The following is a 24,244-nucleotide window of genomic DNA, read 5'->3' as shown; positions in this document are numbered from 1 at the left end:
ATGAACTGATGGCAGATCTGTATAGCCTAGACTCTGCTGAAAAAAACAATATATAATATGTGTGTGTGTGGCACTTACAATGACCAGAATAAATCCTTATGAATAAAGGTAGTGAAAATGCCCTAAAAACAGCTTAGGGTTCTAAGGGTTAAAAATAAGTTTTCAATGTCCCAAATGGAGAGCCATACTTTATTGTTTTTAACGATCTCTATGCTACTCACAAAAATGTAGGCATGGGACATGATGAAGTAGGCTATCCAACTGTCGTGTGTTAAATTATTGTGATTACGAGCCAGTGGTTTTCAAACATTATGCGTGACTCGGACATCTAACTAAATGCAACAGGCTCATCCTCGCATTCGCAAAATGAGGAGGTTTTGTCAAATTGCAAATAGCTATTCGTTTTAACAAATTTTTATGATGGTATGAAGTGCTTTTTGTATAGGCTCTTGGAATATGGAGAGGGAAGTGCGTCTGCAGTCAGCCAAATATGAATAATTCTGCGGCATAAAGCAGATTTTTCGATTTTCGCTACCACCGTGTAGTCAAGCCTTTAGCCATACCCAAGTAGCCTTAATCGAGGTAATGTTTAATTATGCATGATTTATTTTGTTATTGAATTCAGTAGGCTGATTCCTCTCGGTAACAATCATGTTTAAAAGGTAGCCTCCTGCTTTTTCAGAAGGGCGGCAGTCAGGCTACTGACAGAGCGATGTACAGTGGCAGAGTGGACGACAGTGGCTGAAAGTGGTACTAAAGCTTCACGCAGCTTCACGCCCTCGAATGTCTTGGCGACTGAAGTGGCCATTTGAAAGCGATGCCCACTGTACACAAGACTTTGTACATGTAACCCCAGGAGAGTATTTTAAATAGGGTGGTTTGAATTCAGGACCTAAACTGATCTGGACGAATCCAGTTAGTTTAGAGTTGAGTAGCACGGTTCCTGTCTCTCTTTAGTGAATTTAGTGGAATTTTGCTATTTCTGTTAGCCTGGTAAACCAAACTCATTCACAAAGTGAATAGGAAAACCTTCCCAACACTCGCATTGTGACGGGCATAGACATTGCTCTGACTTTGAAATCACTGGTCCAGCCTAACCACTCACATTGATCAGTGATGTATAACATTACAAAAATGTACAAACAGCATTGGCAGTCAGGAAACAATGTATGCTGGCCTACCTTTGCTGTGTATAAATTTACACATTCTTCCAACTGCAATTTTTGATGTTTGCAGGCGTTGCTACTACCGTTTACCACAGCCACTTTCGATTTCGAAACTATAGTGTCATCCCCTCTCGTCGCTGATTGGGCAGGTAATGCCCAATGGAATGCCGACCAATGGAAACTTTAGTGAACTATGGTGTTCCAGACAAGTATCTCCCTGAAAGGAGATCTAGGTGGGCGTGGCAAGGTTACATTTCTGTATGTTATGGGAAAGAATTTTGTGAAAAAAAATATTCTCTGTTGTATGTAATAGATGGTACTGAAATCTAGCTATTGTGCCACTGCTTTTGAAGCGCACTCAACCAGTGGCTGTGATTGAGACTGAGTGTTGTATCAAATCCATGACTTGTGATCTATGGCAGGTTTTCACCAAAGTTGAAGGTGAGGAGCAGCTTCTTAGACAGACCGTGGAGCTGAAGCACTCTCTGGAAACTGCTTTACAGAAGTACAAAACCCTTAACATCAGCCACAAGAACAGGCATCACAGAGTGGTAAGTCATTTCTTTTTTTCGAAATAATGTTCTTTTTGTCTTAAAGGTAGCATGTCATGTTTTTTTTTTTTTTTTTTTTTCATATGATTGTGATTTAGCAGAAATGGTGTGCTATCCAACTTAAGCCACAGGGTGGCAGTGGTTTACTGTTATGGGTATTTTATTTCCTCCATTATTAAATGCCAGTGTATTGAGGATACTGGCAGGGCACAATATACAGTATTTACCTCAAAGTTAAAATAGAAGCTGATGTTTTATTTTAACATTCAATTATTTAATGAAGATCTCATAATATGGATATGATATAAAACTGCTGTTCATGGACAACTTGGCTTAGATATTAAGATTCTCCACCTGAAGTGGGCCTTTTATTTAACACACACGTTATTGTGCTGATGCGTGTTTGAACTGGAACAATAAGATATTGAAAGATAAAGTATGCTATAAAAAGCAATACAAAGGTGCTGTTGTAAAGCACTTTAGCATGCCGTGTAGAATTTTATAACTTGTCTTGATAAATATTTCATCATATTTGTATCTAGTTTTCCTTATAACATATTTAATCACTTGTTTTAATCTTGATCACCACATTTTTAGACTGTCTTGTTTTGTCAGAGACAGAGTCTGCCCATGTAGTTTTAAGTAAAAAAAAAAGCAAATGTTTAAAACCTGTTGGAGGATTTTTACTCAATACTTACATGGTGTTCAGCTTTGGTGGCTGGTGAAGTGTGATTGTCCATTGATTATTTCATCAGTACCTTGGGATGGGATAACTAGAACACTGAATCAACAAGGAAGGTTCAGTGCAAACATAGTGATTAAGCTTTTGAATCACTTACATGTTGAGATATTTATTACACAAAATGCTGGAATGTTTCTCTAGTTGTGCTGTATCTTTATATGTTGGTTTTGAAGAAGCAGAAAAACTTTCTTTAACAGTAACCCTCATGTGTGTCTTGTAGCAACCATTTGGAAAAGCAGGATTAAAACACACATGCACACAAGCACGCACACGATGCATGTCATGCACAATACATTAAAATAGTTGGCTTGACATTTAGGCTTGTTTGATATGAATGTTTGAATTTTGAGACTAGAGAGCAGTGGTAGTTGCAAGTTAATTTTATTCTACGTCCTGTTACATTAGTGTTGAGGGCCGTTAATTCCAGGAAACAGCCTAGTCAAATGTTCTTAGCCCAGAGGCATCATGCTGCAGTGTATGCAACAGCAGTCCAAGGTCTCTTTCAGAGGCTGAAGACACAAACATCCCGGGCATCTGTTCTCTGTTGTTAGTACCATGACAACAGATGGATGGCCATGTACTTGTTGTACCCTCCATGGACAGGTAGAAACAGGGAGGGTCATGGCAGAATGTCCAGTTCCAGGGCACTAAGCCAAATATAGGCTCCCCACGACTACACACACACACACACACACACAGTATTTTGATAATCTCAGTGACTGAAAAAGGCTCACTGGAGACCAACAATGTTTAAATTTTAATTTTTAAAACTCTTTTATTTTGGTTATTCTTAAACCTTTCTGACTACTTTATCTTTTGTTTACTGTAGGCTTGGTGTGGCAAATTAATGTATTTATGAATTAGTTATGCACCACTTACTGTGTTGTTAAAAAGTACCACTGAATGAATACTATACAAATATGAATCAGAAGCACAGATCTTTTATATTACATTATATATAGGCCAGTGCAGCGTAGAAGTAATTTACTAGCCTAATTTTATGTAGGATATGCAAGGCAATATTGAGGCTTTTATGAAATTACCTTCATCTAAAGTTAGGTTACGTATTTCTAGGTGTTTGCCATTGCACGCACACAAAAAGTTGTAAAGCCTATAATGCTGTTTTAATACTGTATATAGCTTAATGCTTTTACTTTTTCAGCAGAGGCCATGTGGAACATTAGCTACTAAAATAAATGTAGTAGTCTAGCTCTTACTTTTACTCACTTAGGTTAACATTACCTATCAGGCTATGTGAGCAGCAGAAGATTTAAAAGCCTAAAGCCTAAAAGATATAGTCTGGGAGAACCTAGTTGAACCTATTAGAACATTTGAATTTGCTCTGTGGGCCTTTGGAAAGGATCCCATTGTCACCAGTTTCCAGCCACTAAATACCCAAGATCCAAACTCAACACAACCAATGACTGCACTGATGGTGATTAGGTTAAACAGATATGGTGTATATTTTCTTAGGAAACAAAGCATGAGTGAGTAAACAACTGCATTTAAAACCTTTGTTTATAAGAAAGGTGTGTTTACTGCAATTTGAGAAACAATTTGGTAAGAGTTGAATGCACCAATTTATGTTTAATTTCACTGCTGGTTATGCGCCTGGAAGTCGTAAAACAGAATGAAACAGAAATCAATGGGATCCTTTCTCGATTAACCTGTAGAGCAAATTCAAATTTGCTAACAAGTTTGTCTGGGTTCACCCAGGCAATTTTGATAGGGAATGTCTCATACATATCCTAAATTATTGTTTTCCATTCTCCCTTTTGTACTCCAGACTTTTAGGTATGCTGTGGGCTGTACTTCTATAGACAAAGAAAATTATGTCCTATGTCCTCTATTAACCACTTTTCCTGGACCTCTGTGAACAATGTCATGAGGTCTAGGAAAAATGGGAAGGAGAATGTATAAGGACGTAGGAAAAGACAGTCACAGACAGTGCAAAGAGAATCTACCTGCACTTTCACTAGGTTACATAATTATGTGACAGTGGATATTATTGACGTGGCTCTTAAAGTTTTGCTGCTGCAAGAAATTGTGGGGTACTATGGTCTCTGTTGTGTGATGGCACGGTCTCTTTTCCTTTAGTAAACAATGGCACAGTGTACTCTCTGCTAAAGGAGATAAGAAAGAAAGCATTGTAGTAGCATTCTTTAATATTTAGAGACTTTGAACAGCTCCGATCTTGGCTGCCAATTTGGGCCACCTCTAGGTAATTTCCCTCAGTTTGGAAAAAAGTAAAAAAGACTATCCAAAAACAGACATGATATTTTCCCTCTTCAAACCTCTCAACACATATATTTTGACAGTAGGGCCAACTTCTACTGGTATAAAATAGAGTGCAGTAAATTTGATCAATAGTGCTGTACTATGTGTTACTCCTTGGATTTCCTCCATTTAGATTTTAAGTTATTTGGAGGAAAGCCACTCCACAATTTTTTGTAAAAGCAATAGGATTAGGTCTGAGCAGATGGAAGTAGCTGAAATTGCACTGAACAGAGAATGCCTATGTACAGTGCACGATAACCATACAAATCTGATCAAAATTGACAAAATGTTGAGACCAATTTATACGGCTTTATGGTATGTTTTATTCCCATTTACCACCTAAAAGTTTACAAATCAGCAAATCATTTAGGTTGTCGTCATCGTCACACCCCTTCCAATATTTATTTGCTCAAATAAATGGTAAATCTACTTTTTAATGTGATGCTTCAATGTCAAAGTATAGTTTTTTGTCAATCGATTCAAGCACGTTTAAAAAATAAATGAAATTTCACTGAATTGAAATTTCTGGTAAACTTAGTGTCATCTTTGTATCCCTTCAGTCAGTTTTTCCAAACTGTTGGAAGACCTCTGCAACTATTTCATGCCAAGACAATATTCTACACCTCCTGGGTAGCTGTTGCCTTTGGTTCACACACCTGATTTATTGGCTTTCTCCAATCATTTCTAAGAGCATTCAGCAAGACAGGAGGATATTAGCATATAAATAGCACATGTGCTATACCACACCGCCACCCCCTGGTCATCCCATTTTTGTACATTTTATTTGTGCGTTAAGATTGAATGGGTTGTTAAATTCATAACCATTGGACTTTGGAAGAAAGACAAATGTAGTCATTAATTCAGTTGTTATAGGTGGCCTCTTGACTTCTCACAGAGAAAACTAGACATTTTTCTCAGGCTGGTAGCAATGGTCAACACTAACACTGGCCTGTTGTAATGTAGGTGTGTAGACAGTTGATTACATTTTGATGTTTGGAAGGTGGGATGCTAACATTACATTGTGGCTGTTTGACTTGGTTGTCATTCTCCACAGCTTTCATGAAAGGAAAACAAACTGATTGTTGACATTAACGGCTTGCAGATCAATTGGAAATCGTAGCATTTGTCAAGAGATTGCTGATTCCTCATGTCTTTCTATGTACCTCACTGTTTGTCTATGGAGTGGTTCACTTGTAGAAACACTCTGGTCAGTTATCATTATTTTGTAATAATTATCTTGTTTAAACATTCTAAATGTCATCAGTCATTTTTTACAACAACTTTTACTTCAGTTATACCAGTCGCACACAGGAAATACACTCATCTATTGTAATGGACTTACACCAAGAAAGCATCTTCAGTGTGAAATCCAAAGCATCTGTGTAGTGGACAAAATTATTTTATCTCACTAAACTTGAAGAAAATAAAAAAAAAACTTTTTCTGTATCAGGTGAGTTGGGGCAGTTTAAATGCAAAGAATTGAATATAGTGCACATCCCATATTTTAGAAAAACCCAGTACCAGCAAAATGCCTCCATATAGCAACTAATTCTCAGACTACTGCATACACTCAACCACAAGAGTTACTATCCTGCCAGGGTCTGGTGGCAGATCTGATTTTATCACAACAGAATTAAAGTGAATTAAAAGTAAAATAATGTTTGCTTCCCAAAGAATTGTGAGCTTGGGTGGTAATAGTTTTTTTACGCTTTATTTTCATTTTCATCTATCAAGAGACGAAAAACTGCACACGACTAAGGACAACAACTTGCACAAACAAAATAGCAATCTTCTCTCCCACAATTACTTTTTTTTCTTGACTGCAAGAAAAACTGTTGGAATGGAAAAGATGGAAATGATAGTTAAAGTTGTGGTCGGTGCTAAGATATTTGGTTTTAGCACCTTCCTGCAGAGTAAGCATTAGTTTGTGATAGTGAATGGGAACAACAGGAACTAGTCAATAAATATAAGTACTGTTGTAGCAAGCAACATAATTGATGTGCATTTGCTTATAAAAGCTTGCACACTGTTCCTGTAATGTTTGTCAAGTAGTGTCTAAATGACATTTCAATAAGCCTGTTGTGGAACAACATTAGGAGATCAGGTAAATCAAATCATGATACCTGAATTATCATAAAATTTAAGGAACAATCTTCAATTCCACAAAGAAATAGCATTTGTTCTCAAATTTCATGAGGAAATGATTCACTGTAAGATGATAATGCAGTACATAGATTACAGTCTTTTGGAAAAAAGGTCACAGGCTTCAATTGACAGCACTTTAATCTCCAATTATTGGATGCAGTATGGGGAAGGATTTAAGTCCAGAAAATAAATACTTAGGACCAATGCCAGCTTTGATTGCCTCTTTAGTACCTGATATAAGCTTAATTACATTAGCAATTAAGGTGAATTAATACATAAATAATTATGTTTTAAAATAATGCAAAAACAGCTCCATTCACTATATGCCCTAGAAAAACAAAGGGCACCCGCCTTGTGTATAATGCTTTATGAAAATGACCCCCATATTTAAAAAATGGCATTCGGTTATGCATTGTAGCACCCGGGAACAGTTAAGCACTCTCTGAGAAAATTAAAAGGCATAAATTCTGTTTAGCGCTGATGGGATCCGCGGTGCTCTCCCTGGAGTTGAGTGCTATCCCTTGCACCAGATGGAACAAAGAGGAAGGGGGAGAGAAAGAGAGGAAGCCTTGGGTTGCATTTTGTCTTCCATAAATTCTTGCCCCTAGATTTCTATGCTGTCACAGATGGGAGGAGAAAAATAATAATAATTTGCCTTTCTAGGAACTCATTGATATTACATATAGATTGATGGTGGCCATTTACCCTTCAGAAGCTAAGTGCCTGTCATTTCTGTGGAGCATAATTAAGAGGTGCCACAGGTCAATGTCAGTGACAGTTTTCTCTTTTGATTAGTGCCAGAGTGATAACTAAACTTACATAGAGAGGATGATTGATGTGAATGTGAAGGCTGTAGGCTGAAAAAGCAGCATTAGGGAATAAAGAGCTTTAACGGTGCATATTTCGTATACAACTGGTTTGCAAATTCTGATTTTTTTCAGTAACATTCATTAATATGAATGAATTTTAAAATAGTCTATGCTACAAGACTACAAGTTTTTGTTTTGCATAGTATCACAGGGATTAGCGGTCATAGTCATCTGTCAAAAGTTGATGGAGAAAAACCCATTGAACACCTACAAAGCTCCCCTCTTTGAGAATTAAAAATGTCGTCCATTTTTACTGCTGAAATAGAACTAGTTGATTCCATCTAAGATTACCTTGCAAGGTAATTATATATATATATATAAGGCAAGAAGCTTATTCAAATTCAGTTTACACAGAAAATAGCAAATAAGATGATGTAATGTGTAGTATTTTAATGTGTAAGATGTATTTTGTAAAGTATGTATTGCAGCAACAAATATGGGGTGTAGTGTACTAAATTCACAATTCTATTTTTAGTCTTACTGCTCAACCAGTCTATTTCTAGTCTACAGCTGTTACAAAAAATGAATATTGTACAAGGCAACCATAAGCTGTGAAATATATGCTTGCTTTGTCCTTAAATAATCACCATTATGCTTGCTTTTCTTATTTTGGATGTGAAGTTAATGTTTAAATGTACTAGAATGTAACAATATTTGGTGGAGAGTGGGGTAAAGAAAAAAGGGGGTAATGTTTCTGTAGTTGTAGGATGTCAATATGACTGACGTGTTATATGTCAACATCATTTGCAAGGCCATTTTTACATTACAGTATGTAATTTACTATTGAAACCTGAGATCTATTAGGAATAGCATTGTTTGTCTCTTGTATCTGTGTGCTGCCCATTTCACTTTACTAATAATTTGCTGCAGACAAATATGTCCTCACAGTCTGAAGCATATTATTGCATATCCTTCCTTTTGTAAATGTTCTGTCTTCAGTTTCTTTCAATTTTTACTGAATATGTAGTTCTATTTGAAAAAGGAACTGTAGTCTACATTACAGCTATGCTGTATGTGGTCGCAATTAGGTGAACTATTGGTTAAGTAGATCACATTTGGAGTAAGCAGTGAAAAGATTGGATGTGGTCAACTGGAAATTCTATTAGGAGTCTGAATTATAATGGTAAGATGGACCCACGTTACTGCAGAGTGTGCTGTTCTGAGCGCCATAAATCTCAGGAGATTCCCCAGGCCATTGTAGGTCTCATTTGATTGTTAATAAGCTGAGAAAGCACTGCTGTTGAGACCCTAATTCCTCTGTAAACCAGCGGCAAACAAATATTGAGTGAAGGGTGGCCATATTAAGGTAGGTCAAACCTCTTGGGAACAGCCTTTTTGAAATCTTCAGTCAAATACTCACTTTTATTGCTAAAACAATGTTAAACATGCATTTATTGGAGCTTCAATATAATTTTCAAGATTTCATAAGGGACAAGTACTTTGTAATAATAAGTCCAATTAAATCATGATTTGGTTCATGCGACTGAATTTGTTACTTTCATGCAAAAATCAATCAATACAGAAATATATTGTGGCGCGGACATCTAATCACCTTAATTGACTACAAATGATTGTGGAAATAGTTGCAAACTAATGTAATCATTTAGTTGGTTTGTCATTAAGCATGCTACTGCACACATTAACATAAAGGTTGTTTCTAGGTTTGTGGTCTATCTAAGCAAGACTATGTCACTTTGCTGTTATGAGAGGGAGAGTATCTAAAATTGACAAGACGATACTAGCACTGCAATGAAGCATATTTTACTTTACCACATAGGAGAACATCAGAACAATGAAGCAGACTTTACTGTACTGCATAGGAGAACATCAGAACAATGAAGCAGACTTAACTTTACCGCATGCGAGAACATCCACAAGCATACTTTACTTTACCTAGCATAGGAGAACATTTACAAGCATTTGAGGAGGAGAAAGAGGAGGCATCACTGTGAAACGAGGCATAAATAACTTTACTGTATGAAATTACCCAAACTAAGTAGGCCTATGTGCAGATGAGTCTCAACTGCTTACATGTCCTTCCAAATTTTGGGAATTTACACCAGCATGTCAAGATGCAATTTCAATAGGCATTTCCATCATTTTGACTGTCACTAATTCACTATGTCAGTGTAATTAGCCAAAATGTTCCATTTTGATTCGCATAGCAAAGTGGACACCCCATTTGACAGTAATAGTCTATTGAATGCACACATAGTGTAGATAAGCATGGTGGTAGTGTTTAACACTACTTAAGATGCATTAAATTGGTTACTACTGCTGCTACCACTACTATTACTACTGCTACTGCTACTGCTTCTAATAATAATAATAATAATAATAATAATAATAATAAATAATAGTAGTAGTAGTAAGAGTAAAAGTAGTAGTAGTGGCAGTAGTAGTGTTATTAGTGTTATTAAAACCTGTATAATAAAAAAGGAACCCTGCATATTTCTTCTCATACAGTCTTTTATATGTATTTATTCAGATTTATTTCCCTAATCCTTTGAACTAGTGAATATATTGGAAGCAGTTATAAACATATCATTTATTGCTGGTTGATATTAAAATCTGATATTGCTTAGTTTTAAGTTACAGATGAAACTGTAAGAACTGTATAATTAATCATTCAGTTGTGCTCAAGTTTTTTTTTTTTGCACTAATCTTTTACATTCCTGTTTCCAAACCCCATGCACCTATAAATCCCCTTTCAACCATACAAAACCAAACAGATGAGAGCTGATGAAAGTGATGAAGACTTTGAGGAGGTGCCAGAGAAGGAAGGCTTTGAGCCACAAGTTCTTGATGATCTGCGTGTCAAGTATGGTAAGTTTATTCAGGTGGCAAGAAGCAAAGACCTCTAAAATAAAGTAAACAGACAGCTGTAACAAAGCAATGAAGGCACGTGCTGCCATGATGGTAAGCCCACAAACTACTTTCGATGAAATTACTAAATTAGGCATCAGTTGGTGAATAATTACAACAAGCGCTATATATTTGTATATATGTTAACCATATATTTGTTTCATGTCTCACCACTTAGCAGCCATCTTGGCAATGCTTCTAGGAAGTTATTTAGGGATAACAAGGTCACTGGCTGCTGGGACGATGTCCGTAATTCCACATAGGATGGTCAGACAAATTTTAAAAGTAGATAACGTGAATCTGCAACCTCAATGATGTGAACATCTTCTGCAGAAGATAATCACAGAAATGACTTCATTCTTTGTGTTGGCCCATGTTTGCTGCAAAACTGTTGCTATGCTGACAGTGAAAATAAATAGAAGGCCAGACATCAGTAATGCCGTTACCAACAAAGCTATTGGCTCTGTATATCACAGGGCATGATGTCCTGATTCAAATCAGCCATGTTTATCATTGTGGATTTCCCCTGTAGATTCCTATTAATTTTCGCGCAAGTGATCTGTCTCCTCCATTAGAATGTCTCTGCTTTAACTACATCAACAACAACTTACAACAACTATTTTACCTTAGATTTTGTGTTATCTTAGTTTTTTATGTTGACCCTTTCTGGGTTTGAACAGATTTGTAGAAGGCTTGTAGAAGGTATTTATTTCCATAGACCCTCAGACTGGCTTGGAGTTTAAAAAAAGACTTTAGAAAGTGATGATGCTGAGAGCTTGCAACCTGACAAGCAGCCAATTCAATGTGTGAATCTTTGCTACGTACAAAATATAAGGTTTACAAATGAAATTGGGTGGAGTGGAATTGAACCAGACTATGGAAAAATGAATAGAGCAGTTTTAAACCAAATGAAGTTTGTGGGAGCTGTAAACCCAACCTAACCCATGAATCTCTGTGAATTTTGATTGTAATTCACATGACCATACACGTGTTCACTTTGATATGTTGCTAGAGGTGATCTCGAATAGCATCAAGTGTGAAAGTCTATAACATGTATGTGAGCTGTGGGGTTCTACAGTCAGTACATGTCTGATATTGAGCTGGAAAAGATGCTGTTACAAATATAGTTTACTAAATCTAATCTGCCTTCTATGGCAAAACAAGAAATCTCTCATCTGTCTCATACAGACGGATAGCTTTTAACTGGAACCTTCTGGGCTCTCACCTATAGCTGTATAATGTCCCCCTTTTATTTCCCTTTCTCTTTCATGCAGTTTCTGTCTCTTGATCTTTTTTTCTTGTTGGGTTCTAGGCGGGTCAATATAGGGTTCAACGTCCAAAAAATTGATACAAAAGGTTTCTGGGTTTTCCTTTTATGGATTCTGGTACTGTTGGACATGCTAAATAACATCCGAAAAATCTAGTAAAATCTGACCTTGGCAAAGGGGTCATTTTCAAAATGGCGGCCAAAATGGCTGTCAACAGGTTAGAATGGCTATATCTCAATTACTATTCAGCCTACAGGGGTGAAATTGATATCAAATGATGGTCAAATTAAACAAGAATAGGATTTTAAATGTTAAAATTGAAAATGTTTCAATGCTCTACCTTTTCAGCCATAAATTAAAATCAATGCGTTTTAATACAGAGCAAATGCAATACAGGATTATTAACCATCTCCATGGCATGGAGGAAGATAAAACATGTCTTAACTGGTGTTATATCTCATCTAGAGGTTATATGCTTTTAGAAAATATATAGTTTAGGATGTTTAATCTGTTTTCCCTGGACAAAAGAGGCCAACATGTATCCCCTTTACACTAGATTCGCCTATACAGAATAGAGGGCATTGTATTGTGCATTCATGGAGGAAGATGGGACATGTTTTAAATGGTGCTATATCTTATCTACAGATTATGTGCTTTCAGAAAATATATAGTTTAGTGTGTATAATTTATTTTTCCTGGACTGTACATGCCAACATATATCCCCTTTACACTAGATTCGCCTATACATTATAGAGGGCTTTGTATTGTGCATTCACGGAGGAAGATGGGACATGTTTTAAATGGTGCTATATCTTATCTACAGATTATGTGCTTTCAGAAAATATATATTTTAGTGTGTATAATTTATTTTTCCTGGACTGTACATGCCAACATATATCCCCTTTACACTAGATTCGCCTATACATTATAGAGGGCTTTGTATTGTGCATTCACGGAGGAAGATGGGACATGTTTTAAATTGTGCTATATTTTATCTACAGATTATATGCTTTCAGAAAATATATATTTTACAGTGTTTAATTTGTTTTTCCTGGACTGTATATGCCAAAATGTATCGGCTTTACACTATATTTGCCTATACAGAATAAAGTATGTATTATGCTTGGTGTGGAGGAAGATGGAAATGTTATTTTGTTGATTAATGTTATATTTCATGTACAGGGTATATGCTTTTACAATATGTAGAGTAGAGTTTGCGAGTAAGTGGCTGTTTTATGACTTTAATGAACCATGTACTGTATAGGCATGCATTGTATATTTGTGTAGATCAATAATCGTTGGCATCCATCATTAGGGGGGAGCTAATTAAACTGAATCAAACTATATGCATAAGTAGATCAGAAATAATTATTATATCATTATTCATCATCCTCTTACTCCTCTGAAAGGAACTTGTGTGGATTGTCACATTGTTCATTTTGACACGTTCCACAGGCAGCAGTGCAAGGTAATCCATATCTTCTACACGAACAGAGTGTCTTGCAGAAATGCACACAATTAAGAACAGTTGACTGTCTTTGTACTTGGATCTAACATGAAAGAGTATTTGATTGAGGTTGATTCCATTCCATTCCATTCGGTAATCAGTATCTGAAAGCTAAACTGAGGGAGCGGTACGAGAATGACATGTTTCACAGAAGGGAAAGGTTTTGAAGGCATGGTGACACTGAGAGAGAAAACATCATGCATCCTCAGGTCCTACTATAAGAACACTAAAAAAGGTGGAGATGAAGAGTCATCAGTGACCTCTTAATCTGATAAAACATGAAAAACCCTTTCCTAGGCTGAATAATGCTTCAGATATAGCCAAAATTAGCCTCTGGTGGCCATCTTGGACGCCATCTTGAAAATGACCCCTTTACTGGGGTCAGATTTTACTAGATTTTTAATATGTTATTAAGTACATCTAAAGGTATCATAATCAGTTGAAAAACCTGTTGTATCATTTTTTTTGAGGTTAGGTGTTTTTTCATATATTGACCCGCCTATTCCTTTTTATTTCTATGAAGATGCTGAATTGTCAAGGTCCTTAAAAATATGTTGATCTCAGGAGCCTAAAATTGATTGGGTATCAGATTTGTAATTTTGATGGTTTATATCCTAAATGTTTTTTTATTTTTTATTTCCTATTGGTGCTTGGAACCTAGAGAAAATGGTTCCATCTCTTTCCATTTCAGTCATTCTTTAATTCATTTCTTAAGTCCCTCAGTCCCTCAGTTTCTGTCTTTTTACGACTGATGTGTTATCTATCCCTTTATCAAAGCATTCTTGTCAGGACGTTATCTCTTTCCAAAATTTACATTTTAATTACAAGGCCTGGTGAACCCACTGAAATCAATACCCCTGCCATTGGCAGACTCAACTGTGTATCTACTGGAAAGGCCCTCTCCATTTCCTGCTATTGATTTATCTCTTTAACACCTGCAACTTTATTGCTTCAGACAAATAGCTACCATTTTGGTCAATTTGAACAGAAAAAGAAGGGATTTGGTAATATTTTACCATGGTTCCCGACAAGGTCCTGGCTATGATGCAGTATGTCTCTGAGATAGAGTGGAGCAACCAAAAGCCCCAGCCCCCCCCCCACTCCCGGCAGTAGTCAGACCAGTATCAGTTATTTACAGCCAGACATTTTATTGTTTCCCTCCCTCTTTTTCTGCATTCTCCAGTGCTTGCTATTTTATCATTTACTAGGAAAACAAATTCAAACATGTACAGACAGACCACAGTAATTGTCAAACTGCCTCATATAATGCATGAAGTAGGCAGGCTGCATTTGTAGAATCTTCAAATTCATCAAATGATTTGGGACGTACTGGACATAACTGCAAGAAATTAGTAGAAATAAACATTGTGTCTAATAACAAACTCAAAAAGAGTGCAGGAAAAGATGTTAAACGCAGCACGTTCAACAGGAATTGCTTTCTCCCTATCTTTCTCTACAGCATGATGTGTGTTTGTGTGTGAAGCTGCTTTCATACATTGGGGAGGGTTGTTATTTTGTTGCCCCAGACATCACCAGGACACTACAGTAGCCAGTGCAAAATCTTGGTCATGTCCGAGTGAGCCCATGTGTGAAGAGAGCACGTATTTGTTTGAATCCGAAAGGCTTTTGTCACATTTCGACCTTGCATCCACGTTACACCATTGTAGCCAAGCTCCCAAAACAGAAAGAGCTGGATCCGCTTGCCACCCTGTATTTGTTTTAAGGGAGCTGTTGTGTGTGAGTGTGGACAACTGAATCACATAAGCATCTGGCACAGATGACGTACAAGTTCATGTTCCCTTCCCTGATTTGTTGTGCTCGCATCATGTGACAATGGCCATGTGTTCCTTTTCCGGAAGTAAACATAGGGATGCAGGATAAAGGGTGAATGGTCGTGAGATTTGCCTGTCAATGGTAATAATGTGGATGCACAATGGGTCTACTTTGAAACTGAAACGGTCGTTTCGTGGATGTGGAACGGATTTGTGCGCCAGAATAAAATGTGCACCCAAACATTTTGTCCACATTTTTTTGGCACCACAATAGTACATTTTGCTTTTTGTGTCGGTACGGTAGCCATGCCTACTTCAGTTACAGATTGCCACTAACCACTGTTTTGTTTTTCTTCACCTTCTATCAGTGTCTTTTGGGATTGAGTAGTATGATAGTTGCGTTTCATTGTGTTGCTGTGTTGTAGCCTAATGATACTCCTACCAAACTAATGGTGTAGGGGGCTCTTGGACATGTCACTGTAATCTGCTGCAAAATCCTAGATTACAAGGAGGCTCTAATTGAATTGTTATTGTTGAGGACTGCAATCAGCTCTCCTTGGGGTCCTCCAACTCTGCCTCATGCCTTAATCCATGTATGGGAAACCAGCTCATATTGTTTACCATGACAATGCCTTGGTGAATCATGTCTGGCCAAAGATCGGTGTGTGTAGTATCTACACTCATTTCATGCCATTGTTTGGTTCACAAATTGTTCTTATGTTATGTTCATTTCCCATAATCACTGATTAGAAAGAGTTATTCTTCTCTGGAGCTAATTTTTTTTATTCTCATTATTTATAGGTATGGAACCACTCATCTCTTCCCCAGGGTCGGTGGGGGGAAAAAAGCCTCCAAAACAGCTGGCTACCAAGCATGTTCCCTTGACTTCCCCAAGTACCTTACGTTCTAAAATGAAGACCTGGGAGGAAGAACAGGACCCTACCAGTGCTGCTGCAACCTTGCGTATCCTCAGGCAACGTCTCCCATCCACTGTGACTGAAAAGTAAGTAACTTCACTGCAAAGACTGCTAACCAAGTGTTATTAATCTTATATTTGCCCTTAGAACTTAAGCCATTTTTTGCAGGTTTTTGCATTACTATATTTTAATGACTTTATAGAGGTCTCAGGAAAGTGCAATACTGACTATCTTGTATCCTTTTTTTCAGCACAACCTAAGCAATATTATTCAAGTATTGTCATTTAATTTTAATCAACTATATACACAATTATGAGCAAAAAACATCAACATATCAAGCATGTATTAATTAATTAATTAATTTATTTATTTGTAAATAAATGATTGGCCAAAACACATACATAGATTAAACTTTATTTACTAATTGAAATCATACACACGCTTTTTCTGAAATAAATACCATTGACATTTTTGCTATCATAGTTGGAGAGATATCCCTAATGTTAAAATGATGATTTGAGTTTTTCCCTGCTGATATTTTCGTGACACATTCACACACACAGTATTGACACATTCCGGTCGTGGTAAAAATGTACATGTTTTTAATATGGCAATAACGTTAGTTCTACTTCATGGATCTATAAACCCATAAACCCATCCGAAAACCCTCCCCTTTCGATAGACACCAGCAGCAGCTCCGGACAATGAGTATAAGTCTGTTAAAGTTAGTCATTTCCCAAGGGTGCGTCAGTGGCTCAAAAAACTCAAATTTGTCTGCCAAATGCCAGATCCCCTTTTTTTTCTTAAATATTTTTTACTTGATATGTCATCTGAGTTATCCTCTCTCTGATAGTTGTGGCGCATCAGGCAGCAGTGTGTCACCCGAAGAGACTACTGAAGTCGGAGAAGAAAAGGAAGTCCCTGTTGTACCGTTTGGTATAGACCTCTACTATTGGGGGAAGGAGCAACCTACTGCTGGGAAGATTATCAAGTATGACTTTATGTAAACAGAAACCATGCATGAAAAAGGATATATTGACTACACTTAAATTAAACCTCATACATATAACACAACAAAACAGCCACCATAACGGCTCGATCCACACGCCTCAGTTGAAAGCGTTGATGGAGACGCTTCTCATTCACTTTACATGGGCCAACGTCATGTGTTGCCGAACTAAATTGTGAGAATGAAGCCTTGCATTGCCGTCAAAAGTTGAAAACATTTCAAAAAGTTCAAACCTATTCAAGCAGCAACACAAGCGCCAGACAATGTTTTGGTTATGAGCAAAGACGGCTCTCATCCGTATTAGCAGATAAATGTAATTTCTTTGGCTTTTGTATGCTTGGATTTTGTAAAAGTTAGCAAGAAATAGACGCTGTACACTCTGAAAAAGCTCTTATTTAAACCCCAAAACACATCTAAAATGATGTGTGAGCGAACTATCTAACATTAGCAAGTTAGCAAGCCGGCTAACAATGGTGACTGGTTGTTGGCCTGTTAATCTTGCTTCAATGCATACACACCCCTGAACTGCCGAGAAAACCCACCGGCAAGCTTTGAAGCGTGTGACCGAGCTGTAAGGGTTGGTAGCCTAATGTTTTGTGTTTGTAAGACATTGAGTAGCTCTCAAGTACTAGTTCACCTCCTCCTAACCTCTCCATGTTTCACTTAAATTAATTGCTCAGGTACTCCTCACAACATCAGTTCTGGGTACCCAATGAAAGAGAGGAAGAAGTGGTGAATGAAGAGCTTTCTGCCCAGATGAAGTCGCGTTACATCACATTTGCTGGTCGCTTCCAACCAGTGCTGCATAAGTGCAAAGCTCCTATGCCTAATGGTGGTCTTTGTGAACGTCAAGATCGTGTTAAAGTAATCTTTCTACAAGTATTATTAGTATTATTTGTCATAGTCATAGAGAAAGGTCTGCAGAACTCCTCTGCCTGGGACTTTTTAAAGTAATCTTTCAATTTTGTCTGGAAACGTCTCTAAAATGTATTTATTGTATTTCCCAGTGTCCTTTCCATGGAAGAATTGTTCCACGAGATGATTTAGGAAGGCCAACTAACCCAGAGGATTCAGAACGTCTTGAAAAGGAGAGGAGAAAGCTTCAAGAAGAGCAACCTGGTAAGAGAACACATTTTAGGAATCCCGATTTTCAAATGTATCAGCAGTACATATGTCCTTATGTTTCAAACTTGGTTGTCATGTTTCAAGTTTCAAGTTTATTGTCATTTACTCATAAATAGTAATTTATTAGCACAACATTATGTTGACAGGCTAAACAAAAGGTAATGAATCTACAGAGTATTGTAAAACCTTGTTGAATTTGAAGAGATGCAAAGTATTAAAGATTGGTAGGTAGATAATACAAATTATTGACCGTAGTTTTCTGGGACAGATCCTGTACCCTGTCCATGTTCGTTTGATTCAGAGAGGTGAAAATAATGTGGACATTTTAGCCTAATACATAGCCTATCACATGCAGTCCTGCACATGGATATTTACAACGCTGCTATCTAGCGATTTTGACCCAACCTATCCGTAATCCGCAATAGTAGTAATATTAATTGTTGTATAGCAATTCCATTGCATAAAATAACATATTCTTATTACCTATGAGTATTTTAGAAAATTAAGAATGCCATTAAAATATTGAATTTCACTTTTGTCACAATACTTCTGGCCACCACTGTACATGCAAATCATTTCAGATGGAAAAGTATAATTCAAAATGATTGCACACATCCACCAAATAAAACACCTGACCCAACATAATCTGTTGCATTAACAATGAAATATGAGGTCACTGTACATACCACAAAGGGTGCGTTACCTTAAACCGGTCACCGCCATCTTAAGGTAAAGTCTGCACAAGTCAGTGGCAACAAGTCAAGATGGCGGCGACTGGAGGACAAGTTAAAGACCCATGTGTAAGATCTTCTCCCATCTAGTGTTTAGGGATTATATTGCAACCTAATAGAACTACGGTAGCCGCCATCATCAACATCAAAAAACATTACAGTAACACCCAATTCACACCAAAGATCCGCGTCCGCGTCGAGACTAAACTGTCGCAGAAGGAGTTGCAGTGGTGTGAATTAAATGGTGCACGTCATTGCCAGCTGTTGCAAGCCATCGCAAAGCATTTAACATTACCATGTCTAGTTGCAACTCCATCTTGTTGCGAATCTACCTAGATGATGGCCCTAGTTCCGGACTCCTAAATAGGTGTGTCAAAACATAAACTTTTCTCTTTTTTCATTGCTTGTGTGTGATGCCAATGAAACACACTTTCGGACATGGAATAAATCATTTAATTTTGCCTGTTAACCGCGGTAGTTAGCTAACGTTAGCACAATAAACGGAAAGTGAATGGGAATGGTTAGTGATGTTCGCTAGGTAGGTAGCAGCTAAGGACTTTGGTTAAAACTTGTACATTGTTCCAAACTAACCTGAAATAACATACATTCAGCAACGTTGTGGTAGTTTGCTAGTTATAGCACAACTATGGTATGTTAGTTTATCAACTGTCTCTCGGTAGAGCCTTTGAACAGGTGGAGCTTTGTTTGTGATCTGTCACTGTCTCAGCAAAGTTATTTTTTCTCTTTATTTGTTTCGTTGGAAAATGCAATGCCAATGTTGGAATGTTAGGAAGACATGTAGGTTGTAGAAAATGGGTTCATAACATTAAATCGCTGAATGTAGGGAAGTTCAGCAGATGAATCCAAGTTTTTCTTTGCATGCCAAAGACGGCGCTCTATTTGACAAATGTCCCTAGCTGGCCACCGTTATTTTAACATGGCGCCCGTAGATGGAGCGTTTATAAATGCTATGTATATGTAAATGCCGATTTCTAAGCCCATAGGTATGCTTCGAATTGGTGGTGGTGGTAATTAAACATGAATGAGGCCACATTTATGAATGGGAAATGTTAATATAGCTAACAAACAACTGAAAATGTTCCACACTGTCCCTTTAAGGTAATGCACTGACGCCATAAACAGTCCTTATTATAACCTCTCTATACACTTTATAAAGTTTATAATACTTTGATTTCCATTGTTTTAAAAATAGCATTTGTTTTGACATGGCTCCAAGCCCTTGCGCTTGTACTATAAGATATTTAGTTGTTAATGTAAAAAAAGCCACTAATTGATATATTTTGCTCTCAAACGAAAGTTTGAACTCATCATCCATAAATAGACCCTAGGCTGTTTCTACTCTTGACACTCCTTTGAAAAGAGAATCTGACACATGTGGTTTCACTTTCGCTAACTCTGTGAGACACTTGGCAGAATCGTTTCTTTGATTTCTTTTTTGTCAGAAATTGTTGTTGGAAAGCAGTAGCGAGAAATTGGTATGTTTTCTTGTGGATGGTATGGTTTTTAAGTGGATTCTATCTGCTGCACTTGCAATGAATACGACTTTGTGATAGCAACATATGAGACATTAGAAGCTTCCAATCAATTGGTAGTGCAGTAATGCTTACATTAGTGTTGCATGGTGCACCGATACTACAAAAGTATCGCAATACCCTGAATTTAAAAATGTCACAATACTAATTGTATTAGTATCGATACATTTTAGAATGACCGTGTTCTTTTGCAGTAATTCAATTCAATATTACTGATGACGTCAAGGTGGTGGGGGTCCCCCAAAAAGTATTGAAAAAGTATTGAAATCGAAATTCTTCACTTGGTATCGAAACAATAATTTTGCTATTGTGACAACACTAGACTATATATATATGTAATGTTTAGTTACAATCGTTTTACACTAAAATCCAAAATGTTTCCTCATAGGGGATATGAGATGGCGGTGCTTCTTCAAAATTATCTTCTCCATCTCACTAGTCGCTATGCTTCGAGTTGTCAGTCCTGAGGACTGTTAGTTTGATTTGTTTAATTTCTTTGCCCTTTAAATCCGCTTAGCATTGTGACAATGCTGTGCTAAAACTGTATGTTAAAACTGCTGCATTCAAGTTAACTCTGTTAAGGTCTTATCACAACATAGTTTAGTCTTCTCAATGCACTAAGTTAAGTTATGCAATCAAGCCGTATCTCAAAGCTAACATTAGAATACTGGATATCGAGTTTAGCATGCTTAGTTACAGCTGCTTGTCAATTTCGACTAGGTTTCTCATGCAGGGCTCATTTTATTGACTCTGACACTGAACTCTGACACCCGATGCAAATGGAAAAGTGTTTTTCAAGACTCAAAAGTGCTTGTCCCAAGGATCAGCAGTCTTTTAACTTTATTAAAATTGCAAGGGTTCCCTCACGAATGTCTTAAAGTGACAGGCACTCAATTAGACCTATACACTACCAAGACCATCTTAATCAACCCCGTACTTTAGGTTTACTGACATTTGAGTTAGCTATGCAACCCATTGGCAAACCTTTACATCTGGAGATGTCCTTGTTAGCTCATGTCATGTTTGCTTGTAGTTCGTGTAGTGCTTACCAAAATCATAGAAATGAATAACATTGCAAGACACTTATCCCTTCTATGATCCAGATCATTCGAGTTATTTTTTAACCTTTATTTTAACTAATGACATCCCGAATTGCATCCACATATTCTAATGCAGTGTTTTTCAACCTTTTTTGTGCCACGGCACACTTTCGACACTTAAAATGTCCCACGGCACACTAACATCCTGTGTGAAGAAAAAATAAACATACCATAGGCTAAAATTTCAAATAATACACAGATATGGCCTTATTATGGCTTCTATGCAAGACCTGCTCAATAAAACAAGCGCCCTCTGTTTCATTTTTAGGTGACTCTATCTAATTTCATTGTTGTTATGAACTCGATATGTGATGATTCTGTGAATACTGGATATGGGGCCCCCGTTGTACAATGCCTGCATACCACAAATAGTGCAATCATACAATCAATGAGAGCATGTGGTTATAAATTCTTTGATGCAACAGATGCTTTTCTGGACCAGATGGATACATACACACACACACACACACACACACACACACACACACACACACACACACCTACCTACTTACCTTATTGATCCCCGGGGGAAATTCAAGAAGATCTCTCACGGCACACTAGTGTGCTCCGGCACAGTGGTTGAAAAACACTGTTCTAATGCACTATGCAAAAAGTTATTTACACTTGTAGCCAAACAGTGAAGCCTTCCAATCCACTCAGAAATGCTACTCATGTCCTTAAAGTGACCGGCACTTAATTAGACCTGCACACCACAATACAATGTAATGACATTAAAGAGAAGTATAGCATAATTTTAAAAATCAATATGAAATATTGAAATAATTAAATACTTACAGAACATAATATGAATAATTAAAAAGATATTAACTTAATATGAATACCAGATTAAATGAATGTATTGATACATATGACATGATGCCATCTTTTTAGGGGGTGGCTGTCATTTTTGGACAGTTCTACAAAGGGTTATACTGCTTTGTGAATTACCCCATCTTTTGGAAATTGATCTTAATGCCTTAATTCAAAAAATGAGGAAAAATCTAACCTTTAAGGACAATTTTCTTTGTGAATGAATGATGTATCGTAAATAAATAAATGTTCTTTAAATACAGAAGGCATAAGTATATGAACCCCTATGTTAAATTCCCATAGAGGCAGGCAGATTTTTTTTTTTAAAGCCCAGTTATTTATTTCATGGATCCAGGATACTATGCATCCTGATAAAGTTCCCTTGGCCTTTGGAATTAAAATAGCCCCACATCATCACATAGAGATTGGCATGGTGTTATTTCAGTTAGCCTATTAGCTGGTTTGATGCTCATTGAGCTCCAGCTAATAGGCTAACTGAAATAACACCATTTGTTATGTTTCAGACTCATCTTAAAATGGATTCAGTTCATTTTTTTTCTCATCAATCTACACACAATGCACCAGAACTCCACAAAAAGGCAGGTGTTTGGAGTGTTTCATACATTTATAAAAAATAAAAGACTGAAATATTCCATTTACATAAGTATTCAGATCCTTCAGGGCTCTACACTAACTCCACAGGAGCACTTGTGCGCCCAAGTTAAAAAATTTAGGAGCACAGACAAAAATCTGGGGCCACAGTCAGTTCTGTACTTAACTTACACATAATGTAACTTTACACTGCAGCCAACAGTTAAACAAGCCGGTGAACAAATTCCGAAGATAAGAATGACTGACAACATTTACAGGAAACAAGATTTTCATTGCCTGCTTTATTTTTAGTCCGTTCTATTTTTCTACATTTTGTTAATGTAAAATAATATACCGTATTTTCCGGACTATAAGTCACACTTTTTTTATATAGTTTGGCTGGTCCTGCGACTCAGGTGCAACATATATATATATTTATATATATGTTTTTTTCCTCTTCATGACACATTTTTTCACTGGTGCGACTTATACTCAGGTGCAACTTATAGTCTGGAAAATACGGTAATGCATTGCCATATTTGCATATAGCCTGTATATGAAGTAGGCTATCCTGCCAAATGTAATTTACAAATAAATAAATTTGTCCCTAAGCAAATTTATTTATTTGTGAATCCACCTGTAGCTAATCCAAATATGCCCATGGTGACCTATCTGACTGCTTACTGCCCAATACTACTACTAAAACCGTGAATTTTCTCTTCCACAAAACCCAACATAGTGCAATCAATGATATTTATATTTATTTGAAATATCTGCATTGATGGGGGCAGTTGGCAAATGGTAGGCCTATGCATACTTTCGTTTTGCACTTCAGCTTGTATACAGTGTAAAACAAACAAGCGGGCATGGAAGCCTGGAGTTGTCTGTAGCGTTCTCCCTTTGAAGAAAACAGGAGACTGATTATGGGAGGCTACCTTTGTGCCTGTTTGCTACAGCTATATTTTGCATATTGCAGCCAATACATCAATACATCTTTTCCTTCTCTCACTGCATTCTCAGAATCTCATCCTCTTCCTCATATATCCGGTGGATTGAAGAAATTAGTTCTAGTCTACTTTGCATCTTGGCTGGCTAGTCTAACTTTCCGCTTTTTATGCGCATCCTTGAATTTGATAGAAGCAACTAGCGAGTCACAACGCGAAAACTGCTAACGTTGATAGGAAGTGTAGTTTTTATGCTATATTGGCGACGTGATTTTATGGTTCGCACCAGTAATGTTTTGCGA

General features: G+C 37.1%; 1 protein-coding gene across 1 annotated transcript in view; it reads left to right on the top strand.

Annotated features, from left to right (window-relative positions):
* Positions 1 to 24,244, top strand: part of uvssa (UV-stimulated scaffold protein A) — a 46,268-nt gene that overhangs the window by 16,213 nt on the left and 5,811 nt on the right. The window contains exons 7-12 of the mRNA XM_048231274.1: positions 1,589 to 1,717; positions 10,483 to 10,576; positions 15,964 to 16,165; positions 16,933 to 17,070; positions 17,769 to 17,952; positions 18,096 to 18,207. Of these exons, the coding sequence (XP_048087231.1) occupies positions 1,589 to 1,717; positions 10,483 to 10,576; positions 15,964 to 16,165; positions 16,933 to 17,070; positions 17,769 to 17,952; positions 18,096 to 18,207 (859 nt within the window). The remainder of the gene's footprint in view (positions 1 to 1,588; positions 1,718 to 10,482; positions 10,577 to 15,963; positions 16,166 to 16,932; positions 17,071 to 17,768; positions 17,953 to 18,095; positions 18,208 to 24,244) is intronic.

Source organism: Alosa alosa, chromosome 21, assembly GCF_017589495.1.
Source record: "Alosa alosa isolate M-15738 ecotype Scorff River chromosome 21, AALO_Geno_1.1, whole genome shotgun sequence".
Taxonomy (NCBI): Eukaryota; Metazoa; Chordata; class Actinopteri; order Clupeiformes; family Clupeidae; genus Alosa; species Alosa alosa.
Note: the sequence above shows the minus strand (reverse complement) of the source record. Positions and strands in the feature narration are given on the sequence as shown.